The 23,634-nt window shown below is 47.1% G+C and overlaps 1 protein-coding gene across 1 annotated transcript in view; it reads left to right on the top strand.

The window, feature by feature from the left end:
* LOC306757213 (cadherin-4-like) overlaps nucleotides 1-16,801 on the top strand; it is a gene marked incomplete at both ends in the record, with an annotated part of 260,899 nt that extends 244,098 nt beyond the window's left edge. Inside the window, one exon of the mRNA XM_079242178.1 lies at nucleotides 16,604-16,801. Within this exon, the coding sequence (XP_079098304.1) occupies nucleotides 16,604-16,801 (198 nt within the window). The remainder of the gene's footprint in view (nucleotides 1-16,603) is intronic.
* Between the last annotated feature and the right edge of the window lie 6,833 nt (nucleotides 16,802-23,634).

The following is a 23,634-nucleotide window of genomic DNA, read 5'->3' as shown; positions in this document are numbered from 1 at the left end:
TGCAGGGTGTTGGATTAAACCACATGAGCTTCCTTAGTGCACGCGGCCGTGTCAGCAGCAGGTGGTTTGAGCCTGAATGTGGCTCAGATTTCCTCTGCTGCATGTGGACACAGTGTGCCGTGGAACCCGTGTGGCGTGGGGGACGCCAGCCTGCAGCACAGCTCTCCGTTCTGTCCGGCAGCCAAGCAGAGGGAGCGCTGGGGGAGCCGTGCTTCATGGTTCCAGGCTCAGAAGTGGCCGAAAACAACCTTTAAAGTTGAGACACACTTGCTTTCCTGGAAACTAGATTTAATCCTCTGCACAAGCAGTTCAGCTAGTTTAAATAAGACCAATTAACCCGCAGGGTGTAATTACCACTTTGCAGCTATGAAATGATGCAAATAACATGCCTGCAGAGGTGGTCTTTACCTTTGATTCTGCCAGAGAGGAAAAGAACTTTGTCTCAGGATCTAATGGCAGGTTAATAAAGCTCTGCTGTGGTTTGATCCCAATTACACCGACTCATTCAGACACATAAAGTCTTCATTCGCTGCAGGGACTTTAATTCTCACTGATAATCCATAGCATTAGGTTTTTTACCCCTTCTGCCCTCCTCGTGACATTTTTGTCAACTTTCTTTGCCTGTGTTACAGTTTGGACTGTGAACTTCTGCAGTAGCTTTTCATCCATCCATTTTCCTAACCGCTTCGTCCGATGAAGGGTCGCGGGTATCGCGAGTGGTTGTGTGTCTCTGTGTGGCCCTGCGATGGACTGGCGAGATGTCCAGGGTGTACCCCGCCTTTCACCCAAAGCCTGCTGGGATAGGCTCCAGCTTCCCGCCACCCTGAATTGGATTAAGCTGTTAGGATGATGAATGAATGAATGAACATCTGTATGTGTATTGTGGTATCAGATGCAACCTCTGGTGACACTCGAGGCCAAGAATGTCCCATTGCTCTCATTGGATAACCCCATTTTGGTTCTCAGCATTTCATTTAGAAAAAAAAGCCAAAACTGTTTACAGGTTTCTGATCTAACAGGCAGATGCAGGAAATTCTGGTATTTTTGACCGTTATAGTGGAGCTGTGGGGTCACCAGGGGTCACCATGAGGAGTCACCGAGTGTCATGAAAAATATGACAGACATGAATATAAATATGATGGTTTTTAGCAGGTTTTGTGTGTGGACACTTTGGACACATTTATACGTGTTTAAAACATGTCAATGTTCAGATTCATGTCATCACTGCCCAGCTTTATTATCCAAGTTTCCCTTTGCTGAAAGTAAAACGTGCACGTTGACGTGCACGGCGCCGTCATGAAGAACCACGAGCGGCTCTGATGGTGCTGATTTATCATTGTGCTGAGATGGAATTCACAGCATTTCCTGTCAAATAACTTGACATGACAAATGCAGGTGCAGCGGAGACAGAGGTAGAAAAACAGCTTGAGCTTAATAGACACGAAGGCAGATGGCATGAACTCCAACTTTTCTTAGATCCAAATAGGATCCAGGATGGGAGATGGAAAAGGGAGAGAATAAAGCCTGCTGTAAATCTGGTGAGGGTGAGGGAGGCCAACATTAGTTTCAGGCCATTTGTGGCATTCTCATCTTGACGGTCTCCTGCAAGCACCTACGCTGAGCCCAATGAGGCAAAGCTGATGGAAAGCAGTCTGAGTGTAGAGCGAGGAAGGATCCTCCTTTCATTTAACCAGTCCCTCCCCATCTGACCCACAGTTAGGACAAAGAAAGGAACAATGAGCTGGAAATAATTGTGGATAGTTTTGATGTGACGGGTGAGAGAGAGGAAGGTTTGCTGCTTCTTCAGAGACCTAAATGAAACCGTAATGATGTATAATTCATATGAAAGTGTTTCTCTCTGTGATTTTCTGCAGCACATTATGTGCAATTGCCCATCATGGTGAAGCTAAAGCTGTGCTGTATTAGAAGGATCCCATCCTGCTTTTTTAGTGTGATGAATGTAAATCCAGCGTCCAGGTTAACTTTTTATCCATTCTGACTGAACAAACTGCAGGGAGGCGGGGCGGCTCTAATCATAGAGTAGTGTTTGTGCTGTTGTTTGCTCTGTATCCAGAATGATAACACTGTGGCTTATTTACTACCTCATATTGCACAGAGTATTTCATTACAGCTTATAATGACTTTGTAATATGATTTTTGGATCAGCTTGTTTTGTCTGCAGTTCTATTGCATCCCTGTGGATTGTGCACCCATTATGCTTATTTTATGTGTGTTTGCATGCGTGCACAAATGTTCTTCCACCTACGTGTGGGAGCATGACTGAGTTGGACAAAACTCTTAAACCAGTTAATATAAAGTAATCTTTTTATAATATTCTGCACCCAAAAGGTAGTTTTTACACTAATTACTTACCCCCTGCAGTCTCCCGCTCTTGCATCTATTTCTGAAAGAGGCCGTGAGGGATACTGGAGGAGGAATTCAGCTTAGAGAAAAACCTCCCAAGCACATGTATAATCAACCAAATCCACAGTGAAATGTATACTTAAATTATCTGCAACAAATGAAATAAATGATAACCGGTTGGTTAATTGTTGCAGCGCCTCTGGCTGGACTCGCCGCGTATTGACAGGGCTAACGAGAGTTGTCAGCATCCTAACCTACACTGATGAAGTGAAGAAGAAAAGGCTTTTATTTTCTTCTCACTGTGCAGGAAACGTCCAACTAAGAAGGATTTTCAACAAAAATGTGGAGCTTTATTGGGTTTGAGCTGTTGAAGTGTTCCAGTGGTCCGCTGTGGTTCTGCTGCTTCCTACAAAGTGCTTTCTAAGTCGCAAAGGTCACATTATCCCTCCAGATGATTTCCCCTGCAGCAGTCGGCTCTCTACATTCTCCATAATGTGATTACTATTGAACCAAGCAGATATTGCAGCATCACAGCGTGAGTGTAAAGCTGAGGTCAAAGATTCAACATCCAGAAACCTGCTCATCGTGACGCTCAGCTTCGACGTTTATCTGCAGCATCATGTGTGTCAGAAACAGAGTTTAGTTCTTAGCTTCAAGGAGCAAAGAGTTTGTTTACGTGCCGCTCCTCCTTCCCACCGACATAATCCTCAGAATGCGTCCCAGAATGGAAGAGTTTCTGGGTGAATCATCCAGAATAACAGCAGAGTTTCCAGGAATAAAGTTCTCTTTCATCGTGTTCCAGATACTTGACTTTTCATGGTGTAACCCACCTCCTCCAGAAGACCTGCCAACACACTCGCCTCCCTCATCTTACAGGAAGCATTACATTATAGATTACTGCTCTGTCTTGGTCCCATTCCTCCCATAATGATCCAGGTTCTGATGTTCCTTTCATTGTTAAATGTATGTCACAATTAATCAATCAATCAATGATTCCTCCCATGATGCTTTTTATAGCTTTGCATTTTCACTGCAGACAGTCGTACTGCATCGCAATTCTACGTGATTTAGATCACATGTTTATACCACCCTAACAAAGCCAGACAGACATGTTAACGTATGTTAATGTGATCCCTGCAGCCTGTTGCGCCGCCATCCACTGACAGATTATCCATAAAATATATCGATGTTGGGGGCTGCACGGTGGCATAGCGGTTAGCACTGTGGCCTCACAGTGAAGCAAGAAGGTTTGGTTAACTGGTTACTCTCCATGTAAATGGTTGTCGTCTCTGTGTGTGACAGGTACACCAGTCCAAGGTGGACCTGCCTCTGGGCCAGTGATTGCAGCGATAGACTCCAGCTTCCCGCGAGCCTTAATCGGACTAAAGCAGTTTGGAGCAAGAGCCTTGGACAGAAATGGAAAGTTGGAAACGTGTCTGTAGTTACTGGGTAATCTGGGATCAGGGCTAGGTTCAGAAGTTTTTGAAACAACCAGTGATAATGGATCCGTTGATAACGGGAAGGGTACTTGGGCCACTGGTGTCTAAAACACCCTTCAGGAGAGCAGAACAGTATGTAGAGGGATGCTGGTTTCATGCTGGTGACTGTGAGAAGGTGGACAGAGACGGGTTGAAAACAGACCAGTTTGGAGGATACAGCTGGGTCATGGGCAGCGGGTTGAATGTTTGTTCTTATGGTTTCCACTTTGTCAATCAGAAAGTTGGAAAATTTCTCACATTTGGTGTTGGGTGTTGAACAAATAATTTGTCACTGAAAAGGACTTTGGGATTATGGAAGTTTTAGTCAATTTACGACGACAAATACTTGGATCTTCAACCTTGAATGATTGCTGGCAGGTGTGTAAATTATTTTCATTTATTACCGAGGACTTCTAAAAGATATGTAGTCTATCCTTTTTTGAGTGTTGTTATTATATGTGCTACTGTGAAAGTAAATTCACCTGCTAGACAAAAGAAAATGTAAATTCTTTCCTCCTAAAAGAAAACCATGTTACTGTTGATAGAAACCAGAAGACAGCAGCTCAACTCATCTAGAAATCAGCAAAGTAATCCTGTGATGAGCAAATAAACGTGTTTTCCATGTAAACATCAATTCAGAATGTCTATTTCCATGTAAACTCAAAGGAGAATAATTTTATTTGGAATGAATTAATTCAGAATAATTATTTACAATTTTAAAAACATCATAACCACCACTGTAACCAAAGACAAGACAGACTCCTTGTTTGTGTGGAGAAATGATCAGAAGCTGAGGATGTTCTCAAGTTTTCTGTTTGGGGTTTGAGATGCCTTGGTTTGGATGCTGATGCTGGTCGAGTCTTTTAGCCGAGTTTGTTGCTATGCTACATATATCTTGTTGTGTATTCGGCTGTAAAGCACTTTGGCTAAAATGTGCTAAATAAAGCTGACATTAACATGTTAGCATTGCTGCTATGCTACATGTTAGCATCGCTGCTATGCTACATATTAGCATTGCTGCTATACTACATGTAAGCATCACTGCTATACTAAATGTTAGCATGGCTGCTATGCTACCTATTAGCGTTGTGGCTTCCTAGCGGGGTGCAAACATCTTCTGAACAGCACGTGTTTCGCGCTGCCCGCTGTTCAGAGAGCTCTCGTCAGTGGGAGGTTATGTCTCATTCCAACATGTTCTGCTCTCTGTAGATTTGATGATAACCGAACATGAGCGATGCTACAGCTTGTTATCTCAAACGCAGCAGTAACGGTGGTGTCCTCCGATCAAGTAAAGGATTGTCTCTGAGTTCATGAGAATTTCATGCGCTTACAGGAAGTGAGAAATCTCCGGCTTGGAAGGAGAGTTTGTGTGTAAACATGTGCTTTTGTTTGTCGCCTGATGCCAGTGTCTCTTATCATGTCTCGTCTGTCCTCATGGGCCTGTTTTGATTCTCGACGTTCCCAGTCGGACAATTAGAAGGTGACAGTCCCATTAGAAGCGACTCAGTAGAACAAAGGCTGAGTGCTGTTGTGAGTGACACGGAGCTCAGCCTCTCACTAAATGACTGTCAGTCTGCCCTCGTCCACTCTGACCCCTCTGGCAGCCTCCCTCTGAGCCTCTCCAACTCCCCCACTGGACGCTCATTGGCAGACTTGGCAGCTCTCAGAGCCAAGCATGGCCTTCCTTTCAAGCCTGGCCTCTAACTGATTGGTTGGACGCGGCTAGCCTTAGGCATGCCAGAAGGGCTTTCAACTGGCCTCAGGGTGCGGCTGATTGGCCAGGCTGTCATGGCCGCATGCCTCCTATGGGACAGTGTGGCAGAAGCTCGGGGTGAAAGATGCGGTTTGACAATGAAGGTGGATGGAAAGAAAAAGTGCAAGACTTGCAAAATGCTCCTTGTTGTTCTGTCCATCCATGTAAGTCCCGGTCGCCAGCCTCCGCGCAGGACGCCGCGTCTTCAGCGCTCATTATTTTGACGTTTCATCCTTGTATTTATAAGTCAGAACTTTCCAGGGGTTTGATGCATGTTTGGTCAGGTGACACAAGCATGCAGGCTTTTATATTTCCAGAACGTACTTTTCTTTATAAGGGAGACAGAAAGGCAGTGTTTGCTCTGTTCTTCTTCCTCACCGTGAATCAGGGAACTAATGGTGTTAATGCAGAGAGAGAGAGACCGCTGGTACATTTCAACAGGATTTTCTCCTCATGCAGAGCTCATTTAAATTGCCTGGCTAATGCCATAATTGGGTTTGTGAGTCACTTCTTAACTTCCATTAATATTTGTTCTCCCCTTAATTGCCTTTCTTTTTTCCCAGTCCTACATTTCACTCCTGTGTCTGGCTAATGGTGTGAGGTAGCGGCGGTGATGTGCACTTGAGAGAGCATCTAATCTGTCTTTTGTCAGGTAAAAAAATGTTTTAGCAGTTGGACTTTTTGTCTCTTTTCTACATAATGATGAATTACATGCATAATGCAACAGAGGGCATTTGAATTGAAGAGACATCAGGAATACTCCCGCTGGAGACCGGAGGAACATCCCAGATCTGTGCGTTCCACGAGGAAGACTGCAGCAGCATGAAACTGTTGGGTTTCAGGGTTGTTGATTGAATTCTGCTCCTTTCTGCTCTTTGTTGAGACTTTCATTCAGAACCGATGTTTTCTTCATGGTAGCCTTACAAGCACCTTCTGTAGTGTCTGCTACACTCGTTTGTGACGTTATTACAGTTAGTTGGGAGGAAATTCTCCAATAGCGTGAATTCAACTGACCGCGTCAGACAGCGGAGACAAGCGTGCATCAATACCATCATCCTGCTTACTGGGATTGTTGGGACTCTCCTGCCTCCTTCCCACTGGGAGAAAAGACACTGCAAGACTGTGAGAACTGGAAACAAACGGATTTGGCAGCACAAATTCAGACTGAATGGAGGACTGGAAATGAAAAGGAGGGTGTAAAAAGAGAACAAAACATAACCCAGAGCTGTTTGGAGCTCAGTTCATTTCCCATTCAGTTTCCGATTCATAAGCCTCCATCCTGCCACTGTGCTGCTCTTTCTGAGTGTGTGTGTGTGTGTGTGTGTGTGTGTGTGTGTGTGTGTGTGTGTGTGTGTGTGTGTGTGTGTGTGTGTGACAGTAGCTGTCAGTGGATCTCACTGCAAACATATTAAAACTAAGCTCTCTGCAGCTTCCCTCCGTGCAGCAGGGACTATTTTTAAAACCGTCCTTTCCTTCTCGCAGCACCACTAAACTGACAGGTTTTACCCGCGTTTAGAACCGCTCGCGTCGAAGGTTATTATTTTATTCTGCAGGAAGCAAAGTTTGAAGGCTGTAAAAGAAAAATTGAAGTTCCACATTTTCCTAATTGGAAATGTTGTTTTCATTTTGTCAACCCTTCTCTGTCTTTCTTTCATCCCCTGCTTCCCGTATTCCACCTGTGTCATTTTGTGGGATGTGTGTGTGGACGGCCTATCAAACTATTTGAATTCCTCTTCCCATCAGAGCAGCGCATCAGCTTTGAAGAGTGACGAGCACGCAGCGGCCGTGATCAAAGCCAAGCAAAAGCCAAATTTTAGAGGAAGTTAAAAAGCATGTAGTTTTGCCATTTCCCTCATGTTCAACAAAGAGAAAACAGACACTGGATAACAGCAGGGAGAGATGAGACATTATCAAACAGCCATTTCAAGGATGCCTGTGTAGTTCAGATGCTTTTGATAATCCTGTTTAACACAGAATTCACCCATCTGCAGTAAGTCCTGTTAGCAATCATCCAGCATCCCTATGAGAGCAAAGGTTTGCTGTCAGATGGCGACGTTTTCCCCCAGCAGCGGCTCTGAAGTCACTCTGTACACGATAGGAGCATCAGTTGTCTGTTCCAGCATGACGACGCCGTTTAGAAGCACTCTAAAGGTGCCACACCTGTTAGGAACCAGCGAATACAAGCAGCTGCGTGAAAACAAGCAGCCGTTGGGTTGGCTGATCCAAGTCCAACATGACGAGCATCAGCCTGAGCTGGAGCAGGAATGGACAACGCTGCAGCGTTGCATGTCTGCCTGTTAGCAGACGGTCTGGAACAGAGCAGCCTTGTCAGTATGAGCCATGCAGAAAGAGGTGGTACCTACTAAAGGCACGGAGAGACTGTCTTAATTATGTCAGACAGCTTAGTCATGGCATGTCTGTGCCCTGAGTGTTTGGCATCTTCTCCTCCCAGGATGCGCTCAGCATGAAAAGGACATTACTTTGGCTTTTCTGCATTTTCTGCAACTATCTTTAAAATTTTCATACTTAACCCAAATATCAAAGTGTCATAAACACTTAATGACATATACTCCTACTGCGTCATATCAATAGATATACTTCATCTTTCAGTCTGCTGTCGTTTAGCTCTCCAGCTCATGGTGTTTTAAACGGGTTTAGGATAAAAAGAAAGAAACAAGCTACTGTAGCAGAAAGCTTAAAAGATAAAACTGTTGATCTGAATTATGGCGTTCAGATGGAGTCGGATGATAAGAGGGAGGAATAAAACAATGCTGCATGACTTAAAGTACGTTTGGAGCATTGCTGCAGCGGCTTGTGGATACCCAGAGGTTTCCGAGCAGCATTTAGTCCATCAGCAGAGACGCAGGGGAAACGTCCGCTGGAATATTTACAACACATGCACTTGCAGCCCAGTCACCGGAGAACCAAGTCGCCCTTCCACAGCTCTTAAAAGCACAAATGTGTTTAATCTCAGCGTTTAGGAGCTAAAAAAGCCTCAAGTCTCCCCAGATTCCCACATCAGGAGGGTTCAGAAAGCTTCTATTTTTACATGATCTTTGTGTTTTAAGCAGCTTATCGTTTAAAGATGAAGGGAGAATTTTCTGTCATTGATTTTAAACTAAGAATAAAAAGAAAGAAAATCAGTGTTTTTAGGTTTATTTCCTTTGTTGGAACAAAGCTTCATGGTTACAAATGTTCTGCTGGAAAGTCTTTTCCTTTAAATGAAGCTGAACTGGAGCAGAGAAGCAGTGTGTGTGACTGGCGGAGGTGAGTGTGTGTGATCGGTGGAGGTGAGTGTGTGTGATCGGTGGAGGTGAGTGTGTGTGATCGGCGGAGGTGAGTGTGTGTGATCGGTGGAGGTGAGTGTGTGTGATCGGCGGAGGTGAGTGTGTGTGACTGGCGGAGGTGAGTGTGTGTGACTGGCGGAGGTGAGTGTGTGTGATCGGTGGAGGTGAGTGTGTGTGATCGGCGGAGGTGAGTGTGTGTGATCGGCGGAGGTGAATGTGTGTGATCGGCGGAGGTGAATGTGTGTGATCGGCGGAGGTGAGTGTGTGTGATCGGCGGAGGTGAGTGTGTGTGATCGGCGGAGGTGAGTGTGTGTGATTAGCAGAAGTGTGTGTGAGTGTGTGTGATTGGCGGAGATGAGTGTGTGTGATTGGCGGAGATGAGTGTGTGTGATCGGTGGAGGTGAGTGTGTGTGATCGGCGGAGGTGAGTGTGTGTGATCGGCGGAGGTGAGTGTGTGTGCTCGGCGGAGGTGAGTGTGTGTGATCGGCGGGGGTGAGTGTGTGTGATCGGCGGAGGTGAGTGTGTGTGATCGGTGGAGGTGAGTGTGTGTGATCGGCAGAGGTGAGTGTGTGTGATCGGCGGGGGTGAGTGTGTGTGATCGGCGGGGGTGAGTGTGTGTGATCGGCGGAGGTGAGTGTGTGTGATCGGCGGAGGTGAATGTGTGTGATCGGCGGAGGTGAGTGTGTGTGATTAGCAGAAGTGTGTGTGAGTGTGTGTGATTGGCGGAGATGAGTGTGTGTGATTGGCGGAGATGAGTGTGTGTGATCGGCGGAGGTGAGTGTGTGTGATTGGCGGAGGTGAGTGTGTGTGATCGGCGGAGGTGAGTGTGTGTGATCGGCGGAGGTGAGTGTGTGTGATTGGCGGAGGTGAGTGTGTGTGATCGGCGGAGGTGAGTGTGTGTGATCGGCAGAGGTGAGTGTGTGTGATTAGCAGAAGTGTGTGTGAGTGATTGGCGGAGGTGAGTGTGTGTGATCGGCGGAGGTGAGTGTGTGTGATCGGCAGAGGTGAGTGTGTGTGATCGGCAGAGGTGAGTGTGTGTGATCGGTGGAGGTGAGTGTGTGTGATCGGCAGAGGTGAGTGTGTGTGATCGGCGGAGGTGAGTGTGTGTGATCGGCAGAGGTGAGTGTGTGTGATTAGCAGAAGTGTGTGTGTGTGACTGGCGGAGATGAGTGTGTGTGATCGGCGGAGGTGAGTGTGTGTGATCGGCAGAGGTGAGTGTGTGTGATCGGCAGAGGTGAGTGTGTGTGATCGGCAGAGGTGAGTGTGTGTGATCGGTGGAGGTGAGTGTGTGTGATCGGCAGAGGTGAGTGTGTGTGATCGGCGGAGGTGAGTGTGTGTGATCGGCAGAGGTGAGTGTGTGTGATTAGCAGAAGTGTGTGTGTGTGACTGGCGGAGATGAGTGTGTGTGATCGGTGGAGGTGAGTGTGTGTGATCGGCGGAGGTGAGTGTGTGTGATTAGCTCCAGTGGTCCGATGGGATTGCAGGATCTAAAAAGACGGAGAATGCAGCGAACCAATGGGGTGACAGATGTTGGTGGTGGCGGTGTGATGGTGTGGGACGGCATCTACTTCCCTGGATTTCATCACTGAGTGTTGACCAGTGGTAATCCCACAGACCTCCCCAGTCTGGGAGCCAGTTGCCCCCTCCACTCTGGCAACGCTGGCCCCCACACAGGGGGGTCAGACTGAAAGGCCTGCCTTCAGTCCTGAAGAACCCACAGATTGGAGGTCGAATTTCACTTCTAACTTTGTTGAAGTGTTAAAAAGTAAAGGTGCTGATTTAACAGTTTTATCCATCCATCCATCCATCTTCTGCCGCTTATCCGGAGTCGGGTCGCGGGGGCAGCAGCCTAAGCAGGGAAGCCCAGACTTCCCTCTCCTCAGCCACATTTGCCAACTCTGCGGGGGGGATCCCGAGGCGTTCGCAGGCCAGCTGAGAGATATAATCCCTCCAGCGTGTCCTGGGTCTTCCCCGGGGTCTCCTCCCAGAGGGACGTGCCTGGAACACCTCACCAGGGAGGCGTCCAGGAGGCATCCTGACCAGATGCCCGAGCCACCTCAACTGGTTCCTCTCGATGCGGAGGAGCAGCGGCTCTACTCTGATCTCCTCCAGGATGACCGAGCTCCTCACCCTATCTCTAAGGGAGAGCCCGGCCACCCTGCGGAGGAAACCCATTTCAGCCGCCTGTATACGAGATCTCCTTCTTTCGGTCACGACCCACAGCTCATGACCATAGGTGAGGGTAGGTATGTAGATCGACTGGTAAATCGAGAGCTTCGCCTTCTGGCTCAGCTCCTTCTTCACCACGACAGACCGGCGCAGAGTCCGCATTACTGCAGACGCCGCACCGATCCGTCTGTCGATCTCGCGCTCCATCCTTCCCTCACTCGTGAACAAGACCCCGAGATATTTAAACTCCTCCACTTGAGGCAGGACCTCACCCCCGACCCGGAGAGGGCAATCCACCCTATTCCGGCTGAGGACCATGGTCTCAGATTTGGAGGTGCTGAGTCTCATCCCAGCCGCTTCACACTCGGCCGCGAATCGCTCAAGCGAGAGCTGGAGATCACGACCAGATGAAGCCAACAGGAACACGTCATCCGCAAAAAGCAGAGACCCAATCCTGAGACCACCAAGCCGGATCCCCTCAACACCTCGGCTGCGCCTAGAAATTCTGTCCATATAAGTTATGAACAGAATCGGTGATAAAGGGCAGCCTTGGTGGAGTCCAACCCTCACTGGAAACGAATCCGACTTACTGCCGGCAATGTGGACCAAGCTCTGACACCTGTCGTACAGGGACCGGACAGCTCGTACAAGGGGGTCCGGTACCCCATACTCCCGGAGTACCCCCCACAGGAACCCCCGGGGGACACGGTCGAATGCCTTCTCCAGGTGCACAAAGCACATGTAGACTGGTTGGGCAAACTCCCATGCCCCCTCCAGGACCCCAAAGAGGGTATAGAGCTGGTCCACTGTTCCGCGACCAGGACGAAAACCACACTGCTCCTCCTCAATCCGGGATTCAACTATCCGGCGGACCCTCCTCTCCAGGACCCCTGAATAGACCTTACCAGGGAGGCTGAGGAGTGTGATTCCCCTGTAATTGGAACACACCCTCTGGTCCTAAAAAGGGGGACCACCACCCCAGTCTGCCAATCCAGCGGTACTGCCCCCGATGTCCACGCAATGCTGCAGAGGCGTGTCAGCCAGGACAGCCCCATAGCATCCAGAGCCTTAAGGAACTCCGGGCGGATCTCATCCACCCCCGGGGCCTTGCCGCCAAGGAGCTTTTTGACCACCTCAGCGACTTCAGCCCCAGAGATAGGAGAGTCCACCCCTGAGTCCGCCAGCTCTGCTTCCTCATCGGAAGACGTGTTGGTAGGATTGAGGAAGTCTTCGAAGTATTCCTTCCACCGACCCACTACGTCCCGAGTTGAGGTCAGCAGCTCCCCATCTCCACTGTACACAGTGTTGATGGAGCACTGCTTCCCCCTCCTGAGCCGCCGGATGGTGGACCAGAACCTCCTCGAAGCCGTCCGGAAGTCTTTCTCCATGGCCTCGCCGAACTCCTCCCATGCCCGAGTTTTTGCCTCGGCAACAGCCGAAGCCGCATGCCGCTTAGCCCGCCAGTACCCATCAGCTGCCTCCAGAGTCCCACAGGCCAAGAAGGCCCGATAGGACTCCTTCTTCAGCTTGACGGCGTCCCTCACTGCTGGTGTCCACCACCGAGTCCTGGGATTACCGCCACGACAGGCACCAACGACCCTACGGCCACAGCTCCGGCTGGCCGCCTCAGTAATAGAGGCACGGAACACAGCCCATTCGGACTCAATGTCCCCCGCCTCACTCGGGACATGGTTGAAGCTCTGCTGAAGGTGGGAGTTGAAGCTCGCTCTGACAGGGGACTCAGCCAGACGTTCCCAGCAGACCCTCACAACACGTTTGGGCCTGCCAGATCTGACCGGCTTCCTCCCCCACCATCTGAGCCAACTCACCACCAGGTGGTGATCAGTTGAAGCTCCGCCCCCCTCTTCACCCGAGTGTCCAAGGCATGTGGCCGCAGGTCCGACGATACGACTACAAAGTCGATCATCGAACTGCGGCCCAGGGAATCCTGATGCCAGGTGTGTAACAGTTTTATCTGTCAACATCCCTCGCAAAATATATCTATATATATCTATATCTACATATATACATATACATATATATGTATATATATATATATATATATACATATATATATATGTATATATATATATATGTATATATATATATATGTAGATATATATATATATATATATATATATATATATATATATATATACATGTATATATATATATGTAGATATATATATATATATATATATATATATATATATATATATATATATATATATATATATATAGTGAAAGTATCTAACTTTTTCTTCATTTTGGGTCAAGAAGATCTAAAAAAGGCAACATGTAGTGTTCTTTACTTCTTGATAATGAGGTGAACCGGGCAAACCTAAAGGTGAAGGGTGGGGGGGGGGGGGGGGGGGGGGGTTTCTGATGGACCCTGAAGGTAGAGATGCATCTGAAAGCATCCAGAGTGATGAAATAAAAGCAGGAGAGGGGAACGTGTGCTGAGGAGACATACAGGAGCCCAACCTGTGTGATGCTAGTCGATGGCGTTCTGTGACCCTCAGTGGGATCTGACGGCACACAGCCCCCGCTTGAGGCGGCTGGTGGTGTCTGGTTATTCTTGGTTTGTCATTTGCATTGCAGGTCACAACTTTATCCGTTTCATCACATGGAATAAATGCTGCAAGCAGCGTGGTATAAACTCCAAGTTAGAGTGAAGTGATGGAGGCATGGAGCCACATGCTGATAAGCTGATCATACAGCATTGGATCAATTAATCCTGCATCACCTCAAGGATTCTCTGTCTGACCCCCCCCCCCCCCATGTTTTCACCTCCAGCCTGCCACCATCCCTCTCCGTCTCCCACAGGATCCCAGTTGTCAGGAATCAAGGAAATCCTTCTCAAAGAGCTACAAATAGGTCACTTATCTGATGCCTGGTCTGATTCTGACAGACAGCCAGTTAGGTCCCTTGCATCTTCCTCTCCGAGCTATTTTTAGAGTGATCAGAGTCTTTTCCATCTGCAAGGAGCTACTGAAGGACGAGCGAGCATACCGGATAATGGCAGACAGGAGGAGAGAGAGGGGCAGAAATCCCAGCTTCGCTCATTAGCATTCAGTTCAAATGGCTCAATTGAGCAGTTGTCACTCATGGGATTCCCTGGACTCCAAGAAGCCATGCTTGTTCATGTCTTCCATTTATTGATATAAAGACTCTTCATTAAGAGACAGCAGCCAGGATGACACGGGCCCTCAGGGGCCTGAATGGGGAATGGAGGCAGAGGCCGCCTGACGAGGAGACGCGCTGTTGTCTTCTCTGGGGCCGATTACACCCATGTGCCAACTAGACTCGCTCTGCTTTGAAGCTGTGCTGAGGAGACAGATTGCACACACACACACACACACACACACACACACTCCACAGCCCGACCACACACACGTCCACATGCAGCGTTACTGACATGGCAGGTGAAAGTTTCATAAGCATGTGTCCCAAACGTTGGTCTGGTGAATTATTGAACGGAGCAGCTCCTTTTGATCCACGATGCAGACGGAGAATCTCCTGCCTCCCTAAACACACACACACACACACACACACACACACACACACACACACACACACACACACACACACACACTGAGGAAACAGATGTTAGGCTGTAAACATGTTTTACCTTCCTGTTATTTCTTCATGTTGTGTCTTTGCGTGTCCTGGAGCTCAGACAGATGAGACTTTTCACACGCGGTGCAGATGAAGGACGTTCAGCATCTTCTCTTCTCCAAAATGCATGTTCAGCTCCACATTATCAGGCTGTTAACCAAGCAGATGACTCTCATAATGAGGGTGGGCGATCAAATTATGTTATTATTAATGTCATGATGGCATCCCACTTTGATTGGCAGATAGTGGGCTTGCAGGGAATAATAACTGTAATTAGTCCTCCAGTATCATCATAATGCTGCTTTAATGACATATATGCCAAGCAGAGCAGCTGAAGTGCAGCAGTTGATGGAGGTTATACAACATGGTACCTGCAGGGTCCAGAAATGGATCTTGTGTGAAGTGAGGAAATAAAAAGTGTGGCGCTGAAAGCTGCAGCGAAGTGCTGCTCTGTGGGTGTGGGAGCGCCACGTTGGAAATTAAGAGAGAGGGTATCATGTTCAAACAGAGAAATGTTTTATGCAGCAGCCGCCGTCACCACTGCACGGATGAAGTAATTTCATTTTCATGCATGATCTGCAGCCTCACAGACCAGGAAAATTGCAAAGGAGGGGAAGAGAAAGATAGAGGGGGAAGAGTCATGCCTACCTTCTTTCATTTGACTCTGGGATTATTCCCTCTGACTTGTAACCATGGTGACGGTTCCCAATAAAAAACATTAGAAAGAAGAAAACACATTTCAGCGTGGAGGTCAGAAGCCAAAGTTTTAATGTAGCTGAGACGCCTGGAAGATGCTTCTGTTGGAGAAATGTTCATTCTTCACTGCAGCTCCATCATGACTCTGGTCCTGGAGATCCACCATCCTGCAGCTTTCAGACGCAACCCTTCTCCAGCACACGGGGAGTCTGTCCCGTTGCCAGGCCTCTGCAGAGCGGGATGGCGTGTGCATGCAGGGATCCAGTCATTTGGAGGCGTGTTGGAGAAAGGATGGCATTCATCTGATCTATGACAACAAGCTGAATGTCCTCCAAGCTTAAAACAGAGAATGTCACCGTGGAGGAAACGTTAGTTCCCTAAAGGGGTAGCGCGCCCTTAACCGCGCAAACAGCAAAGGCTTGCCTCATGATGAAAACCATCTATACTGTTGTTGAATTAGTATTTTATAGGTTTCTTTAGAAATCAGGGATTTGAGTGTCAGAAATGAGTTGAAAGACCTTCAGAGGGAGAAGCAGGTGCTGTTTATCAACCTTAAACATGATTTACAGACCCGCTCGGTGCTCCTAGATCAGCTCCCAGACCCGCCAGATGCAGCAAAGGCACAGTCTCCTGGCTGAGTTCACGCTCTCTTTGTTTTCACGTTAAAGAAGTCGGTTGTATCCCGGCTGTGTCATGGTAACCAACCTGCAGATTACCTGATTAAAGATTTTCTGTTGTTTGTTGCCCAGCGAAGCTTCAATCCCACAGGAAGAACCTTCTCAAACTTGGTCTGCTTCTACATCTGTGAGCCGCTCTACAAAAAGTATTGATATTTCTGTTGCTGTGGGAAAAGAGGAATTATTACAGAAACATGTTTAAAGTCGAATAAATAACTCTTTTAAACATCCCGTTCTGTGTGAAATAACAGACATTAAGCTGCAGTAAAATGTACCCGACTATAAAGGCGTGAACCAGAGTTCTGTAACCTCGGTCTGATCTCGGTTTGAGCTGCCATGAAGGTAAAGAAAGCTCTAGAGTCGTCTCAACATAGATCTTTTCCCTCTGTTCGTTCTTCAGTCCTTCTCTAACCTTTAGGACAGTGTTGGGATGAAATGATGCTTTTACCAGACACTCTCTAACACAGTCTCTGTAACTGGGACATAAAACCTGAACTTTCTGCAGGAAAAGTCCTAAAAGCTGGAAGTACAGATCTGATCTTCCTCTCTGCTTCTCCTCAGATCCGCTCAGATCAGGATAAGGATGTTGGGATTCGCTACAGCATCACCGGAGCGGGCGCCGACCAGCCACCCAGCGGGATCTACAACATCGATCCCATCAGCGGCAACATGTTTGTCACCCAACCCCTGGACAGAGAGGAGAGGGCCTCGTTCCATGTGAGGAAAAGCAAACTGTTTGTTATCCGTCTGTCTGGCTGAAATCTGCCTCGTTATGTGTCTCTGCTTCTCGCTAATGGTGTCTGCTGGAGCACATTCAGAAGACCTTCTGTTCTGAGCCTCACACCCACCTCTCAGTGCTTGGCTGATGTTGCAGCCACGAGGAAAGCATCGACTAAACACACGTTTACACGGCGGTGTGGCGGCGCAGGGCAGCAGAGGACGGATAGAACGGAGAGAGAGAGCCGAGGTGGAGTGCAGGAACGCCGTTTGTTCTTCTCATCTGAGTTAATGAGCAGACACAGCTTCAGATGTGTGTCTGCAAAGCGTGTGTGTGTGTGTGTGTGTGTGATTGTCTGTGTGTGGCATGCAGATATATAAGATAAATGTTTGTTTGTATCGTCGGGTGTTTTCTTTTCCTCGTCTCCTCTCGTGTTCTGTACGTGCATCGGAGACCCGCTCATTACCTAATGCCCTCTGAGCTGCTGTGGGGATCAATAACACAGCTGACGGCTGTACGGTTAGCCTTCCTGCAGGGTTTACCACACACACACACACACACACACACACACACACACATCACACACACACACACACAGACAAGAGGCTGGAGGATGAGTTCATGACTGCTTCTCTCTCTGGAAACTCAGGTTAAACAGCTCTGTGGAGCTCTGAATTAAACATGCCGACCACATGAGGCCGACTAACAGGAGACGCAGCCTGTTGGCTCCCACACTAATACACACACATCACACACGCACATCACACACACACATCACACACACATCACACACACACATCACACACACATCACACGCACATCACACACACATCACACACACATCACACACACACATCACACACACATCACACACACACATCACACACACATCACACACACACATCACACGCACATCACACACACATCACACACACATCACACACACACATCACACACACATCACACACACACATCACACACACATCACACACACATCACACACACATCACACACACACATCACACACACATCACACACACATCACACACACATCACACACACACATCACACGCACATCACACACACACACACACACACACACATCACACACACATCACACACACACATCACACACACATCACACACACATCACACACACATCACACACACACATCACACACACATCACACACACATCACACACACATCACACACACATCACACACACACATCACACGCACATCACACGCACATCACACACACACACACATCACACGCACATCACACACACACACACACATCACACGCACATCACACACACACACATCACACGCACATCACACACACATCACACACACACACACATCACACACACACACACATCACACACACACATCACACGCACATCACACACACATCACACACACACACATCACACACACACACACACATCACACGCACATCACACACACATCACACACACATCACACACACACATCACACGCACATCACACGCACATCACACACACACATCACACACACATCACACACGCACATCACACACACACATCACACACACATCACACACACACATCACACACACATCACACACACATCACACACTAATACACACACATCACACACACACACACATCACACACACATCACACACACACACACATCACACGCACATCACACACACATCACACACACATCACACGCACATCACACGCACATCACACACACACATCACACACACATCACACACGCACATCACACACACATCACACACTAATACACACACATCACACACTAATACACACACATCACACGCACATCACACACTAATACACACACATCACACACGCACATCACACACACACATCACACGCACATCACACACACACACATCACACACACACATCACACACACACATCACACACACACATCACACACGCACATCACACACACATCACACACTAATACACACACATCACACACTAATACACACACATCACACGCACATCACACACTAATACACACACATCACACACTAATACACACACATCACACACTAATACACACACATCACACACTAATACACACACATCACACACTAATACACACACATCACACACGCACATCACACACACATCACACACTAATACACACACATCACACACTAATACACACACATCACACGCACATCACACACTAATACACACACATCACACACGCACATCACACACACACATCACACGCACATCACACACACACACATCACACACACACATCACACACACACATCACACACTAATACACACACATCACACGCACATCACACACTAATACACACACATCACACACTAATACACACACATCACACACTAATACACACACATCACACACTAATACACACACATCACACACTAATACACACACATCACACGCACATCACACACTAATACACACACATCACACACTAATACACACACATCACACACTAATACACACACATCACACACTAATACACACACATCACACGCACATCACACACTAATACACACACATCACACACGCACATCACACACACACATCACACGCACATCACACACACACACATCACACACACACATCACACACACACATCACACACACACATCACACACACACATCACACGCACATCACACACACACACATCACACACACACATCACACACACACATCACACACTAATACACACACATCACACACACATCACACACACATCACACGCACATCACACACACACACATCACACACACACATCACACACACACATCACACACTAATACACACACATCACACACTAATACACACACATCACACACTAATACACACACATCACACGCACATCACACACTAATACACACACATCACACACTAATACACACACATCACACACTAATACACACACATCACACACTAATACACACACATCACACGCACATCACACACTAATACACACACATCACACACGCACATCACACACACACATCACACGCACATCACACACACACACATCACACACACACATCACACACACACATCACACACACACATCACACACACACATCACACACACACATCACACACACACATCACACGCACATCACACACACACACATCACACACACACATCACACACACACATCACACACTAATACACACACATCACACACACATCACACACACATCACACGCACATCACACACTAATACACACACATCACACACTAATACACACACATCACACGCACATCACACACTAATACACACACATCACACACTAATACACACACATCACACACTAATACACACACATCACACACTAATACACACACATCACACACACACATCACACACACATCACACACTAATACACACACATCACACACACATCACACACACATCACACACACATCACACACTAATACACACACATCACACACACATCACACACACATCACACACTAATACACACACATCACACACTAATACACACACATCACACACTAATACACACACATCACACACACATCACACACTAATACACACACATCACACACACAGATCACACACACATCACACACACATCACACACTAATACACACACATCACACACACATCACACACTAATACACACACATCACACACACATCACACGCACATCACACACACATCACACACACATCACACACTAATACACACACATCACACACTAATACACACACATCACACACACATCACACACACATCACACACACACATCACACGCACATCACACACACATCACACACACATCACACACACATCACACACTAATACACACACATCACACACACATCACACACTAATACACACACATCACACACTAATACACACACATCACACACTAATACACACACATCACACACACATCACACACTAATACACACACATCACACACTAATACACACACATCACACACACATCACACACACATCACACACTAATACACACACATCACACACACACACACATCACACGCACATCACACACACATCACACACACATCACACACTAATACACACACATCACACACACATCACACACACACATCACACACTAATACACACACATCACACACATCACACGCACATCACACGCACATCACACACACATCACACACACATCACACACTAATACACACACATCACACACTAATACACACACATCACACACATCACACGCACATCACACGCACATCACACACACATCACACACTAATACACACACATCACACACTAATACACACACATCACACGCACATCACACACTAATACACACACATCACACACTAATACACACACATCACACGCACATCACACACACATCACACACTAATACACACACATCACACACATCACACACTAATACACACACATCACACACTAATACACACACATCACACGCACATCACACACTAATACACACACATCACACACTAATACACACACATCACACGCACATCACACGCACATCACACACACACATCACACGCATCACACACACATCACACACTAATACACACACATCACACACACATCACACACACACATCACACACACATCACACACTAATACACACACATCACACACTAATACACACACATCACACACACATCACACACACATCATACGCACATCACACACACACATCACACACACATCACACGCACATCACACACACATCACACACTAATACACACACATCACACACACATCACACGCACATCACACATACATCACACACTAATACACACACATCACACACACATCACACGCACATCACACACACATCACACACTAATACACACACATCACACGCACATCACACACACATCACACACTAATACACACACATCACACACACATCACACACATCACACACACATCACACACTAATACACACACATCACACACACATCACACACACATCACACGCACATCACACACACATCACACACATCACACACACATCACACGCACATCACACACACATCACACACTAATACACACACATCACACGCACATCACACGCACATCACACACACATCACACACACATCACACACATCACACACACATCACACACTAATACACACACATCACACACACACATCACACGCACATCACACACACATCACACGCACATCACACACACATCACACACATCACACACACATCACACGCACATCACACACACATCACACACTAATACACACACATCACACGCACATCACACACACATCACACACATCACACACACATCACACACACATCACACACACATCACACACTAATACACACACATCACACGCACATCACACACACATCACACACACACATCACACACACATCACACGCACATCACACACTAATACACACACATCACACACACATCACACACACATCACACACTAATACACACACATCACACGCACATCACACACACATCACACACACACATCACACACACATCATACGCACATCACACACACATCACACACTAATACACACACATCACACACACACACACGCACATCACACACTAATACACACACATCATACGCACATCACACACACATCATACGCACATCACACACACACATCACACACACATCATACGCACATCACACACACATCACACACTAATACACACACATCACACGCACATCACACACACATCACACACATCACACGCACATCACACGCACATCACACACACACCACACGCACATCACACACACATCACACACTAATACACACACATCACACACACACATCACACGCACATCACACACACATCACACACTAATACACACACATCACACACTAATACACACACATCACACACACACACATCACACACACATCACACACACATCACACACTAATACACACACATCACACACTAATACACACACATCACACACACATCACACACACACATCACACACACATCATACGCACATCACACACACACATCACACACACATCACACGCACATCACACACACATCACACACTAATACACACACATCACACACACATCATACGCACATCACACACACACATCACACACACATCACACGCACATCACACACACATCACACACTAATACACACACATCACACACACATCACACACTAATACACACACATCACACACACATCACACACACATCACACGCACATCACACACACATCACACACTAATACACACACATCACACACACATCACACGCACATCACACACACATCACACACTAATACACACACATCACACGCACATCACACACACATCACACACTAATACACACACATCACACGCACATCACACACACATCACACACACATCACACACATCACACACACATCACACACTAATACACACACATCACACACACATCACACACACATCACACGCACATCACACACACATCACACACATCACATACACATCACACGCACATCACACACACATCACACACACATCACACACTAATACACACACATCACACGCACATCACACGCACATCACACACACATCACACACTAATACACACACATCACACACACATCACACGCACATCACACACACATCACACACATCACACACACATCACACGCACATCACACACACATCACACACTAATACACACACATCACACGCACATCACACACACATCACACACATCACACACACATCACACGCACATCACACACACATCACACGCACATCACACACACACACACACATCACACGCACATCACACACACACACATCACACACA

This window comes from Telmatherina bonti (assembly GCF_933228915.1).
Source record: "Telmatherina bonti genome assembly, chromosome: 6".
Taxonomy (NCBI): Eukaryota; Metazoa; Chordata; class Actinopteri; order Atheriniformes; family Telmatherinidae; genus Telmatherina; species Telmatherina bonti.
Note: the sequence above shows the minus strand (reverse complement) of the source record. Positions and strands in the feature narration are given on the sequence as shown.